The sequence below is a fragment of the Leucoraja erinacea genome, chromosome 2, assembly GCF_028641065.1.
Source record: "Leucoraja erinacea ecotype New England chromosome 2, Leri_hhj_1, whole genome shotgun sequence".
Taxonomy (NCBI): domain Eukaryota; kingdom Metazoa; phylum Chordata; class Chondrichthyes; order Rajiformes; family Rajidae; genus Leucoraja; species Leucoraja erinaceus.
In genome coordinates, this window is record NC_073378.1 from 105,013,211 (window position 1) to 105,032,571 (window position 19,361).

The 19,361-nt window shown below is 40.2% G+C and overlaps 1 protein-coding gene across 5 annotated transcripts in view; it reads right to left on the reverse strand.

Annotated features, from left to right (window-relative positions):
* The window catches only part of ppp1r9a (protein phosphatase 1, regulatory subunit 9A), a 116,902-nt gene that overhangs the window by 57,737 nt on the left and 39,804 nt on the right, over nt 1-19,361 (reverse strand). For all 5 annotated transcript variants that reach the window (XM_055662567.1, XM_055662577.1, XM_055662542.1 and 2 more), the window contains exons 4-9: nt 15,997-16,101; nt 15,536-15,671; nt 6,828-6,986; nt 2,685-2,738; nt 1,677-1,906; nt 1,505-1,601 (exon numbers count right to left, since the gene is read on the reverse strand). In XM_055662567.1, coding sequence (XP_055518542.1) covers nt 1,505-1,601; nt 1,677-1,906; nt 2,685-2,738; nt 6,828-6,986; nt 15,536-15,671; nt 15,997-16,101 — 781 coding nt within the window. The remainder of the gene's footprint in view (nt 1-1,504; nt 1,602-1,676; nt 1,907-2,684; nt 2,739-6,827; nt 6,987-15,535; nt 15,672-15,996; nt 16,102-19,361) is intronic.

A 19,361-nucleotide genomic window follows, 5' to 3' on the forward strand; every position in this document is an offset into this window, starting at 1 on the left:
TCAGTAGTGAAACGTCTCCGAACTTTCAGGTTATTTTCCTGTTTTAATGTATTTTTCCCATTGTTTCATATCCTGTATTTTAAGTAGTATAGATCATGGTATATAGCCAAAATGAGATGAGACAAAAATAAAAAAAATCTGTTTTTACAATGAAAAATATCAAATATGTCCCTGTGTTTTCTTGTCTTGTTTTGGGTCATTTTTCATCAAATCCTTAGGCTAATTGATACCAGAAAGATTACATTAATTTTGCAATTAAATAACTCTATATAAGCCAAATTCAGATTATGATTTTTATCATTTATTACCCGATAAGATAGTGTTCTGATGCCCCAGGTTTTTGCAGCAGAGCGTGAGTAGCGGTGCCCCTTTGGTCACCTGTGAACCGTTTTTATATTTATTGTTTCCTTTTTATTGTTTATATTTTGTTTAAGCTTTCCATTGAAATACCTAATAATGACTAGAATTTTAAATCGTGAAATAAAAATCTAGTTTGCTCACCTATTTTAGCGATGCCTCATTCTGTAGCTATTTATAGCGTTATAAAGGTTTTTTTTCGGGGATATAAAGGGATTTAAAAAAAATTTAAACAACCCAATTATAATGACCCTGGCTTGAACTATGGGCTACGTGGTGGGTTAGGTTCCGACATTTTCTAAGGGAGCTTCGAAATCAATGTGTCCCATATGTCTTTTATGTTTTATAAATAAATAAAAAATCTCATAAAAAAAATAATTTGAGTGTATTAAATTTTGGTCAAATTCTGATCAATTTTGATCACAAATTGGCTTAGAGGGATCATAGGTGGGCCCATTTTTAATCATGTAGTTTATGATTTAATAACTTTCAAATTTGGCCACCCATGTCACAGGTTGGTACCCTTATTTACGGAAACACCCATATGGTAAATGCTGGAATTTACCCTCAGTGGATATGAGTTCTGATCATTAATATGCGCGACCATGCACTCCCCTTCCCCCAAAATACTCTTATCATCCTGGAAGCTTGAATCTGGAATTAAGGTTAAAAGCTAGTTGCTTTGCTACCAAAAATGTAAGTGTAACAGTGTTGATGGCTACAAAATTTGAAGTTCTTTGTTCAGTGCAAGGCAGAGAACGTGAGGCCTGAAGAATCTAATACAGGAAAAAAAGTTCTGTTTACCCTTTCGGTTTTCTTTGGTCTTGCTTTCTGCCACATTAAGAACCTTTGATCGGGGAGGGGTAAACAGGTGCAATGGCTTTTTTTTTGGAGTGTCATTCCAAATGGTTGCACATATGATCCAAAAGAAAAATTAAGTAGGCAGAACCATTAGCCTCATCACTCTCACTGCCAGACATTTAACATTCATGAAGTTATAAGTCCAGGCACTAAGTTCATTTTGAATGATGAACAGTCTATAATACAGGACACATATAGTGAAAGTTTAAGACTTCTGCATATATAGTATTGAAAAATTCAAGGTATTTACCAAAATCTGAGTAGTCATCTTAGTCTCAAATCTTACCCTGCTCTGAAGTTTCTTAACTTCTGCTGCATGTGCTTTTCCAACTTCTTCCAATTTCTTTTTTTCAGCATCTTGATGCTTAACAAAGTCTATTTCCCTAAAAAATAAGTTTTCATTGAATGATTCTCGCAGCTTTATTTTAATATTTTTAAAAATAAATTTAATTTCTTACTTTTGCTGATAATCTTTAATGAGCTTCTTGGCTTTGTTGTACTTCTTTTCTAGAGCCTGGTACTGGCTCTGGGTTTCCTTCAGATGCTCATTCACGGTATGACATAGGGTCTGTGCCTCAATCCAGTAGTTCTCCAGTTTTAACATTCTTTCTCTGTTCTCTTCAATGTTCTGTTGCAGTTGTGTTTTTTCGAGTTCCCATTGAACTTTTTCATTATCTGCTAATTTAAGCTAGGTAGCACAAGCACGAAGTAAAAAAAAATCAACATAAGCGCAGGAACCTGGCCATGTTTCCTACATCAAAATTCTAGCGCGCAATTCAGGTTTGGGAGTATTATCCTTCAGTTGAAGATACAATCAAATTATCCTTCAGTTGAAGATACTTAGTTGAGGTGATATAAAAAGAGTGCAAGATATGGAAAATTAGAGCATTTAATAATTTGATAATGATTGAAACATTGAACATATTATCAAATAATTTAACTTAAATTAATGGCCAATAAAAAAATTATTTGTTCAAAATTTGTACTTAAGGAAAAGAAAATTTAAAAATAAATATTTCAGATACATTAGGAATCACGACACAGTTAAAATAATAGCTAAATGCATAATAAAGATTTTATCCCAGCTCCCATTCAACAAAAACACTTATGTAAATATAGAAGCCTGCTCTGTAAATACTTCAAGTGATTCAATTACTCCATGAACTAATTCAATGCATTCAAAATGGGAAACATCTGTCCTTCTGGTGTGAGGGTTAAGGGTAATCGAAGAGTAAGAACAAAAACAAACGTAATTGAAGGCTTTGCCTTCTACACTGGAAAAAATCCCAAATTAAGGAAAAGGAAGACAGAGAAGAATTCATTTAGGTTTGTGCCGTAGAAAACTTTTTATATTAACCAGGTTTAGGAGGTCCTTTCACAATTTAATTGGAAGTGGCTTTATACCATGACTTGGTGAGCTAAATGATCTACAACATTATACAGTAATTTGTTTTGTAGAATCTTACCTTAGCTTTCATTTTCTGAATTTCAGCTTCAGTAACAGAATGCTTAATCTGTAGCTAGATGGGTCAAAATAAAATGGTCAGAAAGTACATCCAACAAAGCTGAAAAGACCCGATTTAAAACAAATGCTCAGGGTTCAAAGTTAAAACAATTCCATCTGAACTGCAATTACAAATTTAAGGATGCTACATGTGGATTGTTATTCTTATTTATATGCAGCCATTATCAGTGTTTTCTTTTCTTCAGTTGTTCATCCATAAAATATTACACTAGGGACATGAGCTGTCAAAATTAATGTTTACACACTGATTAGTCTTGATACTTCTCAGTCTATAAGTTTCACTACTACTGTTGTCCAACTGTCAAAAAGTCTATGACCTCAGAGTCATGTCCTGTCTATGCTAGTCCCAACCTGCCTGTGTTTGGTCCATTTCCCTCGAAACATAAAGTAGACACAAAATGCTGGAGTAACTCAGTGGGTCAGGCAGCATCTCTGGAGAAAAGGAGTAGGTGACATTTCAGGTTGAAACCCTTCATCAGCCCAAGAGTCTGGGATGACTCAGGAAATAAGGAGCCCACAATGGTCAATTGTTGGCTCCGGTCGAGGTGATAATGATGGAATACAAACAGTAAAATTAGTAAGAGGACTACGTTGGTGGAGGGACAGTGAGAGAGGGAATGCAAGGGCTACAAAGTTAGAGATGTCAATATTCATGACGCTGGGTTGTAAGCTGCCCAAGCAAAATATGAGGTACTGTTCTTCCAATTTGCATGTGACCTCACTTTGACAGTGGAGGCGGCCCAGGACAGAAAGGTCTGTTTGTGATCCATATTCTAACCTTCCAACCTTCCAGAGCAGCCTTGTCAAATGCTTTGGAACTTTGTCAAACCTGCTCTAAAAGCAAGTATCCAGAAGTATGCAAGACAACCTGCAATAGTTTGGATAGTGCCATACAAGTTGTGAAATTACATTTGTTAAAGTTAGCTGAAACCAAAGTTTCAGTGGTACCTAACAATTGGAGAGAATATATCTTATACTAAGAAAATGTTCCCTTCTTTTAACACACCCTGATAAAAACTGAACAACTGAACCACAGGGCATAATCATACCTAAACAGAACACGGGTACCAGCACAACTTTCAGAGATTAAATCATCTCATCTAATTTCTCTTAACATGAAAAGTATTGCTAGGATATCATATTAACTTTACATTCACAATTAATTTTCAATAAAGCTGACAATCATTTAATCTGTTATTAGCAGAACGGATGACAGCACATTCAATAATTACTTTCAAAAGAAAGTTAGAAAAATTCTTGACTCAAGAAAAGGTACAAAGTGTAATTCTAGAACTAAAATGATTTATTAATTTGTAATGCTAATATTTTCTGCTAAATAAATCATTAAACATTTGCAATAATTGGTCAAGAGGTAACTACGTAACTGAAACAATGTGCAGGACCATGGGCGAGACTAGGCGAGTAGGAGTAGATGGATTTATCTTGAACAGAGTCAATAGATCAGTGCCTTCCATCTGTGCTATAACTTCAACTATTCTGTCGTATTATGCATAGATTACATCTCCAAGAGGAAAATGGGGCAGACTAATTATCCATATGTAAACTAATCACAATTTATAAGTGTAGATTCAAGGTCACATGAATATCAATATTACTTAAGCCATAATAAGAGGCAAGCAAATATTTTGCAAGAGGAGAAATTGGGTCTGTAAAGTAATTTATTGATCTTTATAGAATAGAATAGTTTCTTTATTGTCATTGTAACATGGGCCATGTACAACGAAATTTAAAATGTCAGCCAGTCAGTGCAGCATTCAAACATTTCTAAAGCTAACGAAACATCCACGGTAAAATAATAAAGATAAGCAAATAAATAAAAATCACAGACAAAGCACGCATACACACCCAACCCTCCATCCTTCTGTCGATTTCACCGTTACCACAGTCCCTTAGTCTGTATCGCCCCTGCGCTCCTTGGCGGCCACATTTAGTGCTTTTATAGCAGTGGGGTAAAAACTGTTTTTTAGTCTATTTGTCCTTGTCCTTGTGGATCTGTACCGTCTGCCTGACGGCAACAGTTCAAACAGGGAGTGTCCGGGGTGGGAGATGTCCTTTATTATATTCTGGGTTTTTTTGGTGCAGCGGGAACTGTGTAGGTCCTCCAAGGTAAGGAGAGGGCAGCCGACAATCCTCTGGGCGTTGTCAATGGCCCTCTGGAGCGCTTTCCTCTGAGCCGCTGTGCAGCTGGTGTACCACACGCATACACAGTATGTTAGTATGCTCTCAATGGAGCACCGATAGAAGGACAGCAGCAGCCTCTGAGTGATGTTGTTCTCCTGAGCACCCTCAGGAAGTGCAGTCTCTGCTGGACCTCGGCATTATAAACATATGTAACTAATATTCTGTTATAAAATCCTGTCACTCCAACTGAAATTATCACCACATCATCAAACATGATTATGTTAAAAGAGCAAAGATCTCATGCTGCATTAATTATCAACGCATTGCAGCCTCAACTTAGACATAACAACACTTACTGTAAAGACTAACCACTGTTGTATGATTTGGTTTCTCCCTGCTTTTGAACATTCATAGTTAATATATTTTACTATTCATTAAAGGGTTTAATGCTGGACAAAAGGGCCGGTAGGAGGAGGACCAGGGGGGTCTCACCTTCAAGGTCGGCTGCGGAAGGCATACCCCAGGGCATGACGGCTGAAGGACCAGAGAGGAGAGGGATGGAGAAGGTGAAGTGTGTGAGGGGGAGATGCGGCCTCGCCGAGAACAAGCCGCGGAGAGGTGGTCGGGCAGCCAAGAACAAAGAGGGCCTGATGGTGTGGGCACCGAGAATACGGAGGGACCCGGTGAGGGGTGGAGCACTGAGAACAAAGAGAGTCCCATCTGCACTATAATGAGTACTTTTGTAATTTTGTTGGCACCAAATACGTAGCAGATTACATACTTTGTGTATTGTATGCAAAAACAAAGAATTCCACTGTACCTTCGGTACATGTGACAGTAAAGTATAATTGAATCACTGAATTGAATTGGTGACAACGTTTGAATGTAGACAATCTATCCTTGAGGCAAATGTTCAGGGCCTCAAATGTGTGCTTTATCATATGACTGTTAAATGAACTGAACATGAGGAGAACCCATGACTTGCTTTATTTTCTTCATCAGTTAGTACCAGTAAACTTCATCGAGAAAATTTACACAATAAACCAGCCTAACATTCCAGCCCCAAACTACTGCACTGGTAAAAATACTATTTTATTATGTACAGGGGAATTGTTCCCTTACTCAACTTGCAATCTTATTGCCATTTGATGGAACTCATTATATGGAAATCGAATGCCACATTTACTACTACAGTGAATACTAGAGCTGTACATTTTGGTAATCAAGAACTTTGGTTGATTCCAAAACAAATGCAAAAGATGTGGTACAAATCCAGACTTTTAGCTCAGAAATCTAAGATTGAAAATATCTACTGGTAATGTTATATGCATACTGCATGATGTTATGGGAGAGAAAACAAATGATATTTTAGTCAGATTCCATTGCAGCTTGCTCCACTCCACTACTTTCTCCCATTAACTCTACTTTTTTTCCCTTCACATTACCTTATGTCATTCCCTTTCCAACACCAGAATTGAATGTGCCTCCACTATTCCCGTCGCAGTGCATTCTAAATTCTAATCACTTGCTTCACAAAAAGGTTTTACCTCATGACACTTTACGGCTTCTAATTCAGAAAGCATTTGCCAATGGGGGCAGTCTCTATCTATTCTGTTAAGCCCTTTCATGATTGCATTCATTAGTTCCCTTTTAACCTATTATGTTCCAAGGAAAACAACTTTTGCTTCTCCAGATGATTCATAGTTAAAATTTGCTTATTTGATCCCTATTGCACCCTCACTTAGGCCTTCATATGTTTCCCAAAAAGTGATACCCAGGACAGGACACAGAACTCCAGTAATGGCCCAACCCGTCTTTTATAAACGACCAACATTACATTTCTGCAAACTTGTGTTAAGGTGCCTACTTTTATTTTATCCAATTTCTTCACTTCTGAAATCTTATGATTAGATTGTACTTTCATATTCCTATTCCTAGTTACCTCTTTGAATTTGTGAGCAATCTTGTTGGTATCCACCTCTGTGGGAGAAAGCACATCACCGGTTTCAGGGAGGTCAAACACTTCAATCGCCACCTCATCACCAGTAAGTACTGAGCCCACTTCATCATCATCATCTTCATCAGTGGCATATTCTCCTGTCTTAACATCAAATCACAGTTTTGCACATATGAATACTGGAGCAAAACTTACAAAAGACACTTCAAACTATGGAAAGGCTTTAAGATACAACAAACTGTACATTTATTTTAGGTGTACTTAGTGTGTGGGCAAGTTGCTGGACAAGAGCTAGACTTCCGATACAGATGTATGATTTCAATTTGCATCATAACAACTGGGGAACTAGTAAATCAATTAAAATGGAATAGTTTTCTGTTGAATGCATTTATTTAGTTGCAGAATAATAGGTGCAATATTAACAATAATTGATATTATCTCATTAGGCTTGGCAGGATGTGATTTTTATGTTTTATAATGGGTACAATGGTATGCCAGTTATAATATTGGACTATTCATTTTTTAGTCCAATCAAATTATTTCTTTCAAAGGTTTTGAGAATATGAAAAGAATGATTTACATTTATGAAAACAAATTGTGCCTGATCTTTCTACAAATACAGATCAGCATGTAATGCAAATGTCAGACAATAAGATAAATGGTTCGTCACAAAAACCTCTTCCATAAACACATAGAAGACTTTATTCACAGCAAGTATGACTGAACTGATATTAGAAGAAATATATCCTTAATTTTGAATCGTGAGCTTCCATGTGCATGCATAGTCTGCTCACTTGTGGTTTTTAGTTATAATTCTTTTAATATTTCCTCATGACATAGGACGCCAATCAGTCCACTGATATGATGCCAGCTTTCAGAGCATTCTCATCAAATTTTCTCTAATTTTCTTGCCACCCACCTACAAATAAAGGGGCTGTCCCACTGTACGTGGTAATTCAAGAGTTCTCCCGAGTTTCCCGATTCGAACTGGGAGAATTACGGTAATAACCACTCGTAGGTACTCGGGGCTCTTGTGGACATTTTTCAACATGTTGAAAAAACTTCACGAGCTTACCGCGTTTCCTGCCGTTAGCGTTACGAGCCGCTAAGAGACGTCCCGAGCTCCGACGTACACGCTACGTACATATGATTTTTTTTTTAAACTCGGGAGAGCTCTTGAATTACCTCGTACAGTGGGACAGGCACTTAAGAACAATTTATAGTAGTCATCTAACCTATCAGAAAATCTCTGGGATAGAAACGTAGAAAATAGGTGCAGGAATAGGCCAGTTGGCCCTTCGAGCCAGCACTGCCATTTAATATGATCATGGATGATCATGCAAAATCAGTACCCCGTTCCTGCTTTCTCCCCATATCTCTTGATTCTGTTAGCCCTAAGAGCGACATCTAACTCTTGCTTGCAGATATTGTATGCATCGGATGTAGAAGGAAACCAGCACATCCAAGGGAAAGGCATATTACAGTGAGAATGTGCAGCCAGGCATATGTAAAATAAGTAAAATAAATTCTAAATCTAAAATATCTGCCTGTATTATTGGTTGATTATTTTACATTTTATATCAAATGTTCTTCCACAGCTAATCAGGTTACCAAGTCACATCACCATCTATATCTCTCATTTCCCTTATCCCTAACCAGTCTGAAAAATGGTCTTGACCCGAAACATCACCCATTCCTTCTCTCCAGAGATGCTGCCTGTCCCGATGAGTTACCACAGCTTTTTGCGTCTACCAAGTCTGATACCTGAATATTCAAAATATATTATAATTCTATTCCCTGAAAGGTCATGGCATACAATTTTCTGTTTGAAAACCATATTAATACTCCATGGAGCAAGTGTAGATAATTAAATGATACAGATGAGATGCCGTCCAAATTCCCATTAATATTACGTTTATGGCAAAGCACATCAACAATGATATCAGTGATCAAAAAATACTGCTTCCAGTGCACCTAAAATATATCTAGTTTTTTTGTTCTGTGATCAGAATTTGAAGATCAATAAGGTGGTCTTCAGCTTCACTTGAAAAGTAGTGTCACAATTTTCTGCAGAAGTAAATTTTTTAGTTAAATTGACAGCTGCCTTTCTCCTATGTGGCTTGATACATGGTTAATATTCCAGTGTTTTTCATTTGTTTACTTTTGAGAATTGTGTTTGGCTTTTTCCATTTTCTGAGATGATTTAAAAACATCAATTAAACAATTAAAATGTCCATGAATTAAAATTATAACAAGCACATAAAAGTTATAAACTTGCTCAAAATAAAAACAGAAAACGCTGGAAATACTTAGCTGGTCAGGCCGGAATCATGGAAAGAGAAAGGGAGTTAATATTTTAAGTCAAGATGCAGCGTGACCTGCTGAGTATTTCCAGTATTTACTATTTTTATTTTAGATTTCCAATATCGGCTTCAATGTCCTAGACTCGCCACATCAAAGCAACGGCCAAGAAAGCACAGCACACCTCAACTTCCTTAGAAGGCTTAGAAATGTTGGCATATCCCCAACAAACCTCACCAATTTCTTCTGACGTGCCATAGAATGCATTACAGCATGGTTTGGCAACAGCTCCATCTGAGACCCCTAGAAATTGCAGTGAATTGTGGACACAGCCCAGAGTATCACGCAAACCTCATTTCCTTCTATACTTCACGCTGCCTCTGCAAGGCCATTAACAAAATCAAGGACCAATCTCACTCCCTCTTCTCCCCTCTCCCATCAGGCAAGAGTTACAGAGGTTTGAAAACGCATTCCTCCAGATACAGGGACAGTTTCTTCCAACCCGTTATCTGGTAACTGAAGCGTCCTCACACAAGTGAAAGTACGGTCCTGACTTCCAATCTACCTCATCAAAGACATCTTTAATCGGATTTTATCCTGCACTAAATGTTGTATCCTTTATCAGTACTCTGTGGACAGTTTGATTGTAATCTCGTATAATCTTTTATCATTAACTGGATAGCACGCAACAAGTTTTTCACAATTAAATTGGTCCAAACGGGCACAGGATAAATTGGCAGATTCCCCACTGTAGGGATGAGAGATCAGTAGATAGTTCACACTCAATCACTCTACTTACTGGACTCCATTTGTTGACCATTTCTAATTCACCTTGAGCGGGTGCTGCTGAGCCACTTTCTTGCTAGACTGCTAAATTTTGCAGCATTTTTAAATGAAGATAAAACTCACAACGTTGTTCATTGGGGAAGGTAGGAATAAATCACAACATTTGAACGAACATTTTCAACAGAAGCAAGTCATTTACTCTACTGTATCTTGCCAGTCAAATGCAGTTATCCAACCAAATCGCAATTTCCAGTATGAGGATTTTAGTCTTGTAGGTCACAGTTCTTTAAATACACCTTTAAAGCGGTTTCTGCGTCTATTACCTGCTTAGGCAGTGAGTTCCAGTTCTATATCAATTATCCTCCTTTCTCTTCTAATCCTTCTATCAATTATTTTAAGCCCGTGCCTCCTCAACACAGGGAGTGGGATTAAATTGGAAGGACATAATTAGGCCTTCAATTTTGTACATCATAGAAATATACATAAATAAAATAATTAAGATCATGAAGTGATCACTCCATTCCACAAGCCTACTCCCTCCATTACAAATGTTATCATGGCTGATCTGATTGTAACTTCAACTTTGCATTCTGTTGAGTGATCAGACTTGCACATAGAGGTTAGACCATAGTCTTTATTGCAGTACAAGTGGAGGGAACACAACGTGCTTTCATCCCCATGGTCTGCATCAAATCGAAAGAGAGAGTGACGCACCGGTTAATTGGACCGGTGTGCCAGGGTGGGGATGAAGATCTGGACTAAAAATAAACATCCTTCCTCTTAAAGAATTAACTCCAAATAAAATAGATATGATAATCGCATGCAAAATGTAGGTACTACTGATTACATAAAGTACATATAGTATGTGTAAGTAAGCTGGGGGGATGTTCAAACGTAACCCGGGTACTTTAGGGTGGGCTTGAAGATGCGACCTGCACGCGTACGGTACAGTCCTGCATTTTCACCCGTCACCGGAGATGTATCCCCGGCGATGAAACTGGAGACCTTGGCAGGGGTGGAGGCGGCATGGCCATGAGCGAAGCTACCGGATCAGGAGCGGATGGTAGTGGTGGTATAGAAGGGTCGATGCCGCTGGACGGGGATGGAAGTATACCTGTGCGGTCAGGATAATATGGAAGTGGTTCGTTCACAGGCAGGATGTGCTGTCTATTACTTCTGTAGGTGCCGCCATCGGCATTGACCAAATATGAACGTGGTTCGGAAGCAGTTCCAGAAATTATACCGAGGCGGTCGTGACCCTTTTTGGTTTGTAGACGGACCACCTGTTCCTTGGCTAGTGGTGGAAGTGGTCTACTCGTCTTATCATACCATCCTTTTTGAACGTTACTCTTTTGTTGTGGCCTGGGCTGGATTTCAGATGGTGGGTCACATGCTGTATTAGTTCCGTTTCGCCACAGGCAGTGTGGCTTGGGTTTGCCTTGACATCAGTCGCTGGGCGGGTAAACCAAATATCAGGTCGCGGGAGATGTTGCGCAGCTTGAGCAGGTCTCAGATCCTACTCTGTGGGATCGTTCCATCACTTGTTTGGCACTCCTGACGGCACGTTCAGCCAGCCCGTTTGTGGGTATTCGGGGCTGACTGTGTTCAGCCAGACTGTGGGTATTCGGGGCTGCTGGTGATATGACGAAAACCCTAGCGTGTAGCAATGTCTTAGAAGTACCGGCTGGTAAATAGACTGCCATTGTCAGACAGTAGCTGATAAGGAGACCCGTCATCTGAGAAATGGCATGCCAGCTTCTGGACTACCCCTGCAGAGGTGCAGCTACTGAGCAGATCAATTTCAAACCATCCGGAATACGAGTCGACTAGAATCAGGTATTGTTTGCCATGCCACTCAAAAATGTCAGTTGCCAATGTGGACCATGGGAGGTCGGGAACCGGGTGTGAGAGAAGTGGCTGCTTTTGTTGGTGTGGTGTCAAACTGTTGCACACTGCACAGGACTTTACTTTCTCACGAATATAATCAGTCATGCCAGGTCAGAAAACCATACTTTTCGCTCGCAGGACAGTTGCCTCTGCACCTGGGTAGCCAGCATGGACAGCATCAAAGTATTTGCTGTGTAAGGAGGCAGGAATTACAGCTTTGTGGCCCTTTACGATAATGCCCTCTTGTAGTACTAGTTCATCACGAACGGCAAAGAATGGCCAGATTGGGAGTGGTAATCTGTATTGCTTGTCTGGCCACCCACACTTAATGATGGAGGAGAGCAACGTAAGGTATCGTCAGCGGCAGTTTGGGCTACCAAGTCCTCCAAACAGGACGAAGGAACATAGGAGGCCGTCATGACAAGGAAGCCGTCTTCAACCGTGGATGATTTCTCGCAGGTCATCCATGGAGCACGTGACAGGGTGTCAGCCAGGTGCATGTCCTTGCCACGTTTGTAGGTTAGAACAATGTCATACATCTGTAGCTGTAGCAACATACGTTGGAGGCGTCCTGAAGTTGATGAACTGCCGTACCGAAGGGGACCAGACCTAGGTCGTTTCAGGCGTCAATGTCTTGTTTCAGGCATCAATGACAGAGAAGTCACATTTTTTCGGACAATAAAGAAGCTCAGATTGCAGACACGTGATGCTAGATGGCACTGTAACTCGACTCTTCCAACATGGAGCACTGCACCTCCTACAAATGGAAGTAAAGTGGCGGCGATCAACATGGTGTCATAGATCACGGACCCCTTACTCGCCTAGTTGGCTGGCACACTTCGTGAGCCTGAACCTTTAGTGTTTGATGGTGACCTCGCCGAGTGTTGCCGCATCTTTGAAGAGGACTTCACTGCGTATATCCGTGCAGCGCATCATGCCACAGCGCCAGACATTCGTGCCTCCATTCTCCTCAATCTGGCTGGTACAGAAGCCACTCGACGAGCTCGCAGATTCCACTATGCTTCTGTGCAGGATCTTTACTTATTATACAATAACCTGATATTTCCTTTGTCAAACAGAACTGTTTTATTATTCTGTAAACGCTTCAAATTCTTTGGGATGAGGACTACTTTAAGGAGAAATAGTACAAAAATAAATGAAGCTGCTAATAAATCCCATGCGTATGGCAAATTATTATATTTTGAGGTATATAGCCAAATTTCATTCAATAAATGAAATGAAATGATATGCAGTTTGCATATCGGGCCAATAGATCTGTGGATGATGCAGTCAACCTGGGCCTGCACTTCATCCTAGACCGCCAGGGCCCCTATGCGAGGATCCTGTTTGTTCATTTTAGCTCTGCATTCAACACCATTGTGCCAGAGCTACTACACTCCAAACCTTCCGAGTTGACTGTGCCTGTCAGTGGATCACCAACTTCCTAACAGACAGGAAGCAGCATGTGACGCTGGGAAAGTACATCTCGGACCCGCAAACACTCAGCATAGAGCACTGCAAGGCTGCATACTCTCTCCCCTCCTCTCTCTACACCAACGACTGCACCTCCACAGACACCTCTGTCAAGCTTCTCAACTTTGCGGATGACACAACCCTGATTGGACTGATCCAGGATGGAGAGGAATCTGCCTACAAACAGGAAGTGTCACAGCTGGCGTCCTGGTGCCATTGCAACAACCTAGAGCTCAATGCGCTTAAGACAGTGAAATTGATTGTAGACTTTAGGAGAGCTCCACCTCCCCTCACCCCACTCACCATCAACAACACCACAGTCACATCTGTGGCGTCTTTTAAGTTCCTGGGAACCATCATCTCCAAGGACCTTAAGGGGGGGGCTACCATCGACTCCACAGTCAAAAAGGCACAACAGAGGATGGACTTCCTGCGGCAGCTGAGGAAGCACAATCTGCCACAGGCAATGATGGTCCAATTCCATATGGCCATCGTAGAGTCTGTTCTCACCTTCTCCATCCTGGTCTGGTTTGGCTCAACCACCAAGCATGACACCTGGAGGCTGCAGCGAATCGTCCGATCAGCAGAGAAGATTATTTGCCTGAACCTTCCCTCCATTGATGAACTGTACACTGCAAGGGCCAGGAAGCGAGCAGGCAAGATCATCTCTGACCCCTCTCACCCTGGCCACAAACTCTTAGAATTACTTCCCTCTGGAAGATGACTCCGGACTGTCAAAGCTACCGCAGCCAGACATAAAACGTTTTTATCCACGAGTAGTTGCTCTACTCAACAGCCAAAAATCTGTATCCTCCCTTTGATCTGGTATTTTGTTGGTTCACATGCTTGATCATGGTATTTTATCATTAATGTTTTATTATGATTAATGTTTAGTGTTTTCTGAGTCATTCGTAACTGTCACTGTATGTCATGTTGTTACTTGTGGGCGGAGCACAAAGGCAAATTCCTTGTATGTGAATACTTGGCCAAAAGACTTACTTTACACTTCTACAGTTTCCATTTAATACTTGACACCATCAAATAAAATGTTGGTAGACGAAGGATGCAGATGAAAATATTTAAGTTAGATAAATTATAATTAAAATTAACATACATTTTTAATTGGAAAGAAATGCTTCATGAGCATTTCAAGGGATAGATATGTGCAAATAATATTAGGAATAGATACATAATATAGATAACCGAAAAGCTCAAAAATCACGTAATTGTTATTGTGTTTAAATTATAATGTTTTATTCTTAATTGCTTACTGTATATCGTGATGTTACTTGCAAGCAAATCAAATTCCTTGTATGTATACATATTTGGCTAATAAAATTTATTCAATTCAATTTAATTGTCCATAAACTGCAACTTGCCTATACTATAAGTACAATTGTCTCAGAAGACTGGAAACGTTACTTCCATGGTAGTTATTGGTTCTCCAAAATATTCCAGGTATTCAAACTACAGGCTTTGACATCAAAGTTACTTTCCTGATTAAGGCCATTTTAAATAAGGAATATTTTAAAGATGCTCCTGATCTCATGAACATTTGCAGACTTGGAGAGTGATTACAGATTAACCATTAAATCTTGGTGATCATCGCATTTATCATTGTGAAAGTATACATCTCTTCCATGCACATAAACCTCAGAGAGAATCTGAGCCAGTCCACAATGCAATAACTAATTTTCCTCAAAGATCCATAGAAATGTTTTTAAAACTTGAACAATGTCCTATTATTACAAAGGAAGATGCTCCAATTGCACAAAATAAAAGCACTATACATGGCAACTCTAGATGTTGAGACTAAAGTAAAAATATTATTATCCACCGAATGTTGTAATTATTCAGTCAGCAAGGCCGATCTCCCAATCTACCTTGTTGAGGCCCTTTTTTAAATCTTTGCTTTCTCTGTAGCTGTAATATTATATTTTGCCCTCTGTTTCATTTATCTTTGTTGCATTACCTGTTGTACTCCTGTATTGACTGTAATCAAGTATGCATGACTTTCCTCGATAGAAAGTAAAACAAAGATTTCCCACTGTATTTCAGCCATTTAGTACATTTAAACCAAAGTCCAAATTGCCTGTGAGGAGGTCTTGCTTTCTGGTTCCAGATTTGTCCAACAGCTATCATGCATGCAAACTGAACAAGACCATGACTTGCTCAGACAAGCTAGTGTAGACATCATCATGAAGCAAACAAGAAACAAATGACAAGTTTGTGAATTTCATTTTTACCTCATCATCATCCTCACCATACTGAGCATAGTGCTGTTCAAGCAGTTCTCTTTGATGCCGTTCTTGCTCTAGAGTTTGTCTGATCAGTTGAGCTACTTCACTGCTCTGTCCAGGTTTCTCTCGGCCAATGAGGAACCTAAAGAACATACGATTTTTTGTTTAATTTTGAACAACTGTTACTCATCATGATTTGTGGTAATATTATAAACATTAAGAAAATATATTTTCTCTCTATGCTATTGCACTACTTTATATATTATGTTTGAACTGCTTAAGCCTCATCCACACAGAGCAAATATTATTGAATATAGAATGTTCCAAATCATCACTCCAATTTATCTTGAATTCAGGCTAAAAATGAAAGCTTCTAAACATATATTTGTTTACAGGTGCTGTCCAGCAGGATATCGCAATGGTTACATTACCCAAGATCTGCTATGGGTAAATGAAACATTCCTTACCTAACTTTGCCTTTAGTTGTTCGTAGAACAGTAGCGGCAAAGCTTTGGGTAACTCCAACCAGACTGATTCCATCTACTTCCACAATCTGATCATTGACCTGAATTCTGTTTCATAGAAAAATCAGCAAGAAAATTGCGATAATTATATATCATTGTGCATACTAAATGAAGGGGATAAAAACATGTTAGATTTCAGTGGTTTGAACAGTAAATTAAGCCATAACAATCTTAAAAAGAAAGCAGTTCCAATTTCCCTTTAATGTACATTATCACCAATATGCATCTACTGCATATTGAATGTTAGCATCCAAATCAGTGGCTGTGGATATTAAGTTACACAATACGGTAAAATATCATGAAATTATAGGAATGGGATGCAACGAATATTACTGTTATCCTTAATCACTGCATCATCAAATGATAACCAGCACCCTCTGTCCGCGGCACAAGTACCCACTATACACACGTTAGTTCCAGCCGCCAGGCTTTCTGAACTGCCAGTGCCTGGTAAACCTGGAATCTGACTAATTGATAATGGAAAGGTATTATTGTTGTGATAGGAGAGTCAAGCAAGAATTTGCTTAAATCATCTGGTGTTTTACATCCAAAGCGATTGTGAGTAGCAGGTAAGTGAGAAGCAATTAGAAACGCTAAATAAAAACACCCTGTTCTTCTCAGTGATCCCTGCACTGCTATTAATTACGAACTCTGTTGCAGCCACTTTAATAAAGCCCCACCACGGCTCATTTCCAAGCCCTTGCAAAATTCTGTTACTGCTAGGAACAATTTTAAATAATTTCTCCCAAAGATGTTGGATAGTGATTTATAGTGTCCATCTGACATGACCTCAATGGTGCGATAGCTGGGAGCATACTTAAGTTTAATAACGTGGCATTTTTGTTAGCATGGTGCTAAGTAATACAAAGCTGTGGCGGGGTGTATCATTATTAGGTTGAAGGTCGATGGAAGACTGTCGCAGAAGACATATTCACCTTCTGAGAGTGAACCAGTGGCAAGTAACTGGCCTGGTTATAATCCCCAGCAGTATCCTCAGGTGTGGAACAGCAGGCAGGGGTATTTGCAGACATCTTTGACCTCTCCCTATTCCATTCTGAGATGCCCACCTGCTTTCAGATGTCCATATTGATTCCAGTGCCAGAGAAAAGGCTTTAATGACTACTATTCAGTAACTCTGACATCTACCATCATGAAGTGCTTAGAGTCTGGTTATGGCACCCAATAACTACAGCCTCCAAGACAGCCTTGATCTACAGTTTGCCTACCATGGCAACAGGTCCAAGGCAGATGCCATGTCCCTGGCCGTACACTCATCACTGGAACATCTGGATAACTGAACACTAATGTTGATTCCTAATTATTGATTATAGCTCTCCTCTCAACATTATAATCCCAACCAAACTCACCATCAAACCTGGACCTAGGAGTCAACACCCCCTTCTGCAACTGGATCCTCAACCTCCAGGCCAAAAGACCACTAACAGCAAGAGTGGGTGACAAAACATGCTCCATTATAATTCTCAACATCAGTTTCCCACATGGACATGTTCTCAACCCCTTAATATAGTTCCTACAAAGTCACAACTGTGCAACATAGGTTTTCTCTTAACTCCATTCCCAAGTTTGCAGAGGACCAGATCTCGAACAATGATGAGATGGAGTACAGGAAGGAGATAGAGAGTTTAGTGACATGGTGTCAGCAAGACAAAGGAGCTGGACATCGACTTCAGAAAGCAGGATAATGTACATGCCCCAGTCAGCAATGGTGCCTAAATGGAGATTGCCAAGAGCTTCAATTTCAACAACAATCTGTCCTGGACCAATCACATTGAAGGTATGGCCAAGAATGCACACCAATATCTCTAATTTTTCAGAAGCCTAAGGAAGTTTAGCATGCCCCCAATGACTCTTACCAAAATCTTCAAATGCACCATAGAAAGCGCCGATCACAGCCTTTTTGCCCACAATGCAGCCCAGACCACCACACAGATCAGCCTCTACCCCCTTTCCTCTCCCCCAGGTGAACATGACAGTAGAATTGGCATTAGCTCAAAGCAAGTTGATGTCAACAGGCCTATTGTAGACAAAATGTTCAAGAAGGAACTGCAGATGCTGGAAAATCGAAGGTAGACAAAAATGCTGGAGAAACTCAGCGGGTGCGGCAGCATCTAGAAACATAGAAGCATAGAAAATAGTTGCAGGAGGAGGCCATTCGGCCCGTTGAGCCAGCACCGCCATTCATTGTGATCATGGCTGATCATCCCCTATCAATAACCCGTGCCTGCCTTCTCCCCATATCCCTTGACTCCACTAATCCCTAGAGCTCTATCTAACTCTCTCTTAAATCCATCCAGTGACTTGGCCTCCACTGCCCTCTGTGGCAGGGAATTCCATAAATTTACAACTCTCTGGGTGAAAACGTTTTTTCTCACAGTCTTAAATGACCTCCTCTTTATTCTAAAACTGTGGCCCCTGGTTCTGGACTCGCCCCACAGTCCTTTTATAATGTTATATGTTTCTATAAGATACCCCCTCATCCTTCTAAACTCCAGTGAATACAAGCCTAGTCTTTTCAATCTTTCCTCATATGACAGCCGCCATCCCAGGGATCAATCTCGTGAACCTACGCTGCACTGCCTCAATCACAAGGATATCATTCCTCAAATTAGGAGATCAAAACTGTACACAATACTCCAGATGTGGTCTCACCAGAGCCCTATACCACTGCAGAAGAACCTCGTGACTCCTATACTGAAATCCTCTTGTTATGAAGGCCAACATTCCATTAGCTATCTTCACAGCCTGCTGTACCTGCAAGCCAACTTTCAGTGACCGGTGTACAAGGACGCCCAGGTCTCGCTGTACATCCCCCTTACCTAACCTAACCCCATTGAGATAATAATCTGCCCCCTTGTTTTTACCGCCAAAGTGGATAACCTCACATTTATCTAAATTATACTGCATCTGCCATGCATCTGCCCACTCACTCAACGTGTCCAGGTCACCCTGCAAGCTTCTAACATCCTCTTCACAGTTCACACTGCCACCCAGCTTTGTGTCATCCGCAAACTTGCTATTGTTGCTCCTAATTCCCTCTTCCAAATCATTAATATTTATGGTAAGCAGTTGCAGCCCCTACACCGAGCCTTCCGGCACTCCACTCGCCACTGCCTGCCATTCTGAAAAGGAGCCGTTCACTCCTACTCTTTGCTTCCGGTTTGCCAAACAATTTTCTATCCATGTCAACACCTTACCCCCAATATCATGTGCTCTAATTTTAGTCACCAGTCTCTCGTGCGGACCTTATCAAAGGCTTTCTGAAAGTCTAGATACACTACATCCACTAG